At 35.8% G+C, this 5,258-nt stretch overlaps 1 protein-coding gene across 2 annotated transcripts in view; it reads left to right on the top strand.

The window, feature by feature from the left end:
- The first annotated feature begins 138 nt into the window (after positions 1-138).
- LOC109071993 (BRISC and BRCA1-A complex member 2) overlaps positions 139-5,258 on the top strand; it is a 72,921-nt gene continuing 67,801 nt past the window's right edge. Inside the window, exons 1-2 of one of the 2 annotated variants that reach the window (XM_042742945.1) lie at positions 139-269; positions 1,512-1,664. In XM_042742945.1, the coding sequence (XP_042598879.1) occupies positions 1,528-1,664 (137 nt within the window). In that variant the 5' untranslated portion in view covers positions 139-269; positions 1,512-1,527. Of the gene's footprint in view, positions 270-1,511; positions 1,665-5,258 lie in introns of those variants that run through there. The other variant, XM_042742947.1, reaches the window with a different exon arrangement.

The following is a 5,258-nucleotide window of genomic DNA, read 5'->3' as shown; positions in this document are numbered from 1 at the left end:
TTGAGCTGTCTCAATTTCCTCCTGTCTTTAAAAAAAAATAAGATTTATGCTTTTAAAACGAATACAATCAACAATCATGTAGAAACTTCAGTTTCGTCTAATATAGTATACTACTAACTATACAAATGTATTATTCATGTAGTCATTTAAAAACACCGTGGTAAAATTATCAGGCATATTTCTAAACATCTATAAACAAGTCTCAAAAACAACAGCGGAAGTGGGGAATGAGTTCATGTTAGAGATTTGTGCTGTTTGTCATATAAAAGGTACCGAAAATGCGTTTATTACTTATAAAAATGTATTTTATAGAATCGACTGCTTTGATTAAAAAAAAAAAAAACATTAGTTAGGCTAATACTCGTTCATAATCCCTGATTAGCATGCTAGCCGGTCTGTTAGCATAGATCTGCAGCTCCAAAACAAACTGAATAACAAACGAAATAATTTTCAAATTACAAAACAAACACAAATTATTCGATTCATTCATGCACGTGGTCAAGCTCAGCCGCGGTAGTGTTTTTGTTTTGTTTGTTGGAGCAGTTGCTTGAAGGTATTGGTAAATATCAGAGTTTATTATGTATTTTAGAAACTTTGTTTTGACAGCTGAGCTGAATTTTTTTTCTCTTTACTTTTCTTGTAAAAGTAAAAATCCACTCATTAATTAGTTTAATCAAGGACATAGCCTATTCTATTTTTATTTCTCCTTCTCTTAATTACTGTGATAGCATAAGTACTCTTTAAAAGTTTTTTTTTTTTTCAAAAAGTTAACGTTATTTAGGTTTTAAGTTGTAAAAGTATAATAGAGGTAGAAATATAATAAAGATACTGTCCAAAATTTTGTACATTTTGAGAGTTCAAAATTAAGTGTCTCAGTTTACATTACATTCACACTGGTGTTTTTATGAAGCCAAACAATTGAAATATAATAATAATAATAATAATAATAAAAACTTTTACTTTATTATCATTATTAATTATTTTAAACATCATTTACTATTTGTATTACCCCTATAACAGTAATATATTTTCCGATTTAAGTTCAATTGACACTTGAACTTGTCGTGGCCTAGTGGTTAGAGAGTTTGACTCCTAACCCTAAGGTTGTGGGTTTGAGTCTCGGGCTGGCAATACCATGACTGAGGTGCCCTTGAGCAAGGCACTGAACCCCCAACTGCTCCCCGGGCACAGCAGCATAAATGGCTGCCCACTGTTCTGGGTGTGTGTGTTTGTTCACTGCTGTGTGTCTGCACTTTGGATGGGTTAAATGCAGAGCACGAATTCTGAGTATGGGTCACCATACTTGGCTGTATGTCACTTTCACTTGTTTTTTTAAAGTAGTGTTGCAAAACACTTTAGATATCTATGTTGTTATGAGAAGTGCAATATTATATAGATTTATTATGAAACAGTGCCAGGGAAGATTAGACTGTGGTGGTACTGGTGGTACTACTGATGAGAAATGAACATCTAAATTTCTGTATATTCATGGTGTCTTGTCACATTGACAGCGGCAGAGTTTGGAAGATGAACAGTCTCTCTCCAGAGGTGGCATTGAGCCGTATTTCTCCTGAGCTGCGGCCTTTACTCTGCTCTGTGGTGCGCAATGGACGGGTTGGTTTAGACTCATCCAGCTGTCTCCGGATCACTGACCTCAAGAGTGGGTGAGTGTTCTGTAAACTAATAAAAAAAAATCAGATAACTTTTGGAGAACAATGCGTTTGTAAGTTATCCATTTTACAAATATGACTAATATCTTGAACTGAAACAGCCTATTTTTTTTATTAAAATCCTGTCACAGATCCTTAATCAGAATTCCAGGCAGCAGAGGGGATTTTTTTTTTCATTGATTAATGAGGTTATTATAGGTCACTGCTTCTTTAAATATCTAAGTTAAAAAAATATCAAAGCTTTATGGGAAAAACAACTACAGCCCAGTATCACATAGTGAATGGCTGCAATTTCACATCCTTTGCTGAGCTTTACAGTTCAGGGTAGGGATGTAACTATTCACTCAACTCACGTTTCGATTTGATTCACGATTTTGATTTTATGATTCGATTCGATTAGCGTTTTTTGTTTGTTTATTTGTTTGTTTTACAAAATGAGATTTAAGACAAACTATAAATTAAATGGGTCATTTTATTATTGCTTGGACAAAATGCTGAACATTTCTTTGTGAAATTGAAATATAACACTATAATAATATACTAATATGGCACTTGCATATTAATGCTCTTTTGTTGGTTTTGATTGCTTCTGTTGTCGTCATTTGTAAGTCGCTTTGGATAAAAGCGTCTGGGAAATGACCAAATTTAAATATAATGTAAAAGTAAATAACGAAACTAAAATGAAATTTTAAAACAAGCCCCAAATCAAATAAATAAGTAACACAAATGAAATAAACCTCTTCATTTAAACAAACTAAGGCTTCGTCTGTGCTCTTTCCATTTAAAATGAGAGGCAACCACTGCATTTTAATGATGATCCAAACAAAAATGCTGCATATATGCAACATGAGCAGTTTTTAATCTAAATTAAATTGTATAATTTTGAAATTTGAAGCAAAAACAGAATGGTTTGACTTCAGTTTTATGAAAATATACATGAAAAATATCTGCATGAAACAGAAACAGCAGACGAACTGAATAAGATGCAGAATCACTCTCTGCCAGCAGGTGGCACTTAAAGCATTTCCTTGATTTCCACTGTAAACAAAGCAGCGCTGCAGTTATGAACTTTAATATGCATTATACAGAGGCCAGATGAAAAGGAAAAATACCATCTAAACTTCTGAAGACAGTAGGTTCCACTCAGACATGCATTTAAACTCCTACCCCTAAATGAATCGCGATTTATTAAGTATCTCAACCGATTTAAATCGTCACATATTTGAATCGATTTTCAACCGGCTCACGGTTAATCGTAACATCCCTTGTTCAGGGCCTTTAAGATGATTGCAGATTTTTTTAGGTTGTCTTTATTATTCAGACATATTAAGTTATTAATTGTACTTGTTTGTAATACAGGTGCTGGTCATATAATTAGAATATCATCAAAAAGTTGATTTATTTCACTAATTCCATTCAAAAAGTGAAACTTGTATATTACAAACCCGATTCCAAAAAAGTTGGGACATTGTACAAATTGTGAGTAAAAAAAGATTGGGAATAGTTTACAAATCTCATAAACTTATATTTTATTCACAATAGAATATAGATAACATATCAAATGTTGAAAGTGAGACATTGTGAAATGTCATTCCAAATATTGGCTCATTTTGGATTTCATGAGAGCTGCACATTCCAAAAAAGTTGGGACAGGTAGCAATAAGAGGCCGGAAAAGTTAAATGTACATATAAGGAACAGGTGGAGGACCAATTTGCAACTTATTAGGTCAATTGTTTGGATATAAAAAGAGCCTCTCAGAGTGGCAGTGTCTCTCAGAAGTCAAGATGGGCAGAGGATCACCAATTCCCCAAATGCTGCGGCGAAAAATAGTGGAGCAATATCAGAAAGGAGTTTCTCAGAGAAAAATTGCAAAGAGTTTGAATTTATCATCCTCTACAGTGCATAATATCATCCAAAGATTCCGAGAATCTGGAACAATCTCTGTGTGTAAGGGTCAAGGCCGGAAAACCATACTGGATGCCCGTGATCTTCGGGCCCTTAGACGGCACTGCATCACATACAGGAATGCTACTGTAATGGAAATCACAACATGGGCTCAGGAATACTTCCAGAAAACATTGTCATTGAACACAATCCACCGTGCCATTCACCGTTGCCGGCAAAAAATCTGTAGGTCAAAAAAGAAGCCTTATCTAAACATGATCCAGAAGCGCAGCCGTTTTCTCTGGGCCAAGGCTCATTTAAAATGGACTGTGGCAAAGTGGAAAACTGTTCTGTGGTCAGACGAATCAAAATTTGAAGTTCTTTTTGGAAAACTGGGACGCCATGTCATCCGGACTAAAGAGGACAAGGACAACCCAAGTTGTTATCAGCGCTCCGTTCAGAAGCCTGCATCTCTGATGGTATGGGGCTGCATGAGTGCTTGTGGCATGGGCAGCTTACACATCTGGAAAGGCACCATCAATGCTGAAATGTATATCCAAGTTCTAGAATAACATATGCTCCCATCCAGACGTCGTCTCTTTCAGGGAAGACCTTGCATTTTCCAACATGACAATGACAGACCACATACTGCATCAATTACAACATCATGGCTGTGTAGAAGAATGATCCGGGTACTGAAATGGCCAGCCTGCAGTCCAGATCTTTCATCCCTAGAAAACATTTGGTGCATCATAAAGAGGAAGATGCGACAAAGAAGACCTAAGACAGAGCAATTAGAAGCCTGTATTAGACAAGAATGGGACAACATTCCTATTCCTAAACTTGACCAACTTGTCTCCTCAGTCCCCAGACATTTGCAGATTGTTATAAAAAGAAAAGGGGATGCCACACAGTGGTAAACATGGCCTTGTCCCAACTTTTTTGAGATGTGTTGATGCCATGAAATTTAAAATCAACTTATTTTTCCCTTAAAATTATACATTTTCTCAGTTTAAACTTTTGATATGTCAACTATGTTGTATTCTGAATAAAATGTTGAAATTTGAAACTTCCACATCATTGCATTCTGTTTTTATTCACAATTTGTACAGTGTCCCAACTTTTTTGGAATCGGGTTTGTATATACATTACATTTTCTCAGGTTTTTTGTTTTCATATTTTTATTTCTTTTAATTTTGATGATTATTACTGACAACTTAGGAAAATCCCAAATTTGGTATGTTATAAAATTAGAATATTGTGAAAAGGTTCAAATTTGAAGACACCTGGTGCCACACTCTAATCAGCTAATTAACTCAAAACACCTGCAAAGGCCTTTAAATGGTCTCTCAGTCTAGTTCTGTAGGCTACACAATCATGGGGAAGACTGCTGAATTAACAGTTGTCCAAAAGACAACCACTGACACCTTGCACAAGGAGGGCAAGACACAAAAGGTCTTTGCAAAGGAGGCTGGCTGTTCACAGAGCTCTGTGTCCAATCACATTAATAGAGAGGCAAAGGGAAGGAAAAGATGTGGTAGAAAAAAGTGTACAAGCATAGGGATAACCGCACCCTGGAGAGGATTGTGAAACAAAACCCATTCAAAAATGTGGGGGAGATTTACAAAAAGTGGACTGCAGCTGGAGTCAGTGCTTCAAGAACCACTACGCACAGACGTATGCAAGACATGGGTTTCAGCTGT

Source organism: Cyprinus carpio, chromosome B17 (genome assembly GCF_018340385.1).
Source record: "Cyprinus carpio isolate SPL01 chromosome B17, ASM1834038v1, whole genome shotgun sequence".
NCBI classification, from domain to species: Eukaryota; Metazoa; Chordata; class Actinopteri; order Cypriniformes; family Cyprinidae; genus Cyprinus; species Cyprinus carpio.
The sequence above is the reverse complement of the archived record's forward strand: the minus strand, read 5'-3'. Positions and strand labels throughout refer to the sequence as shown.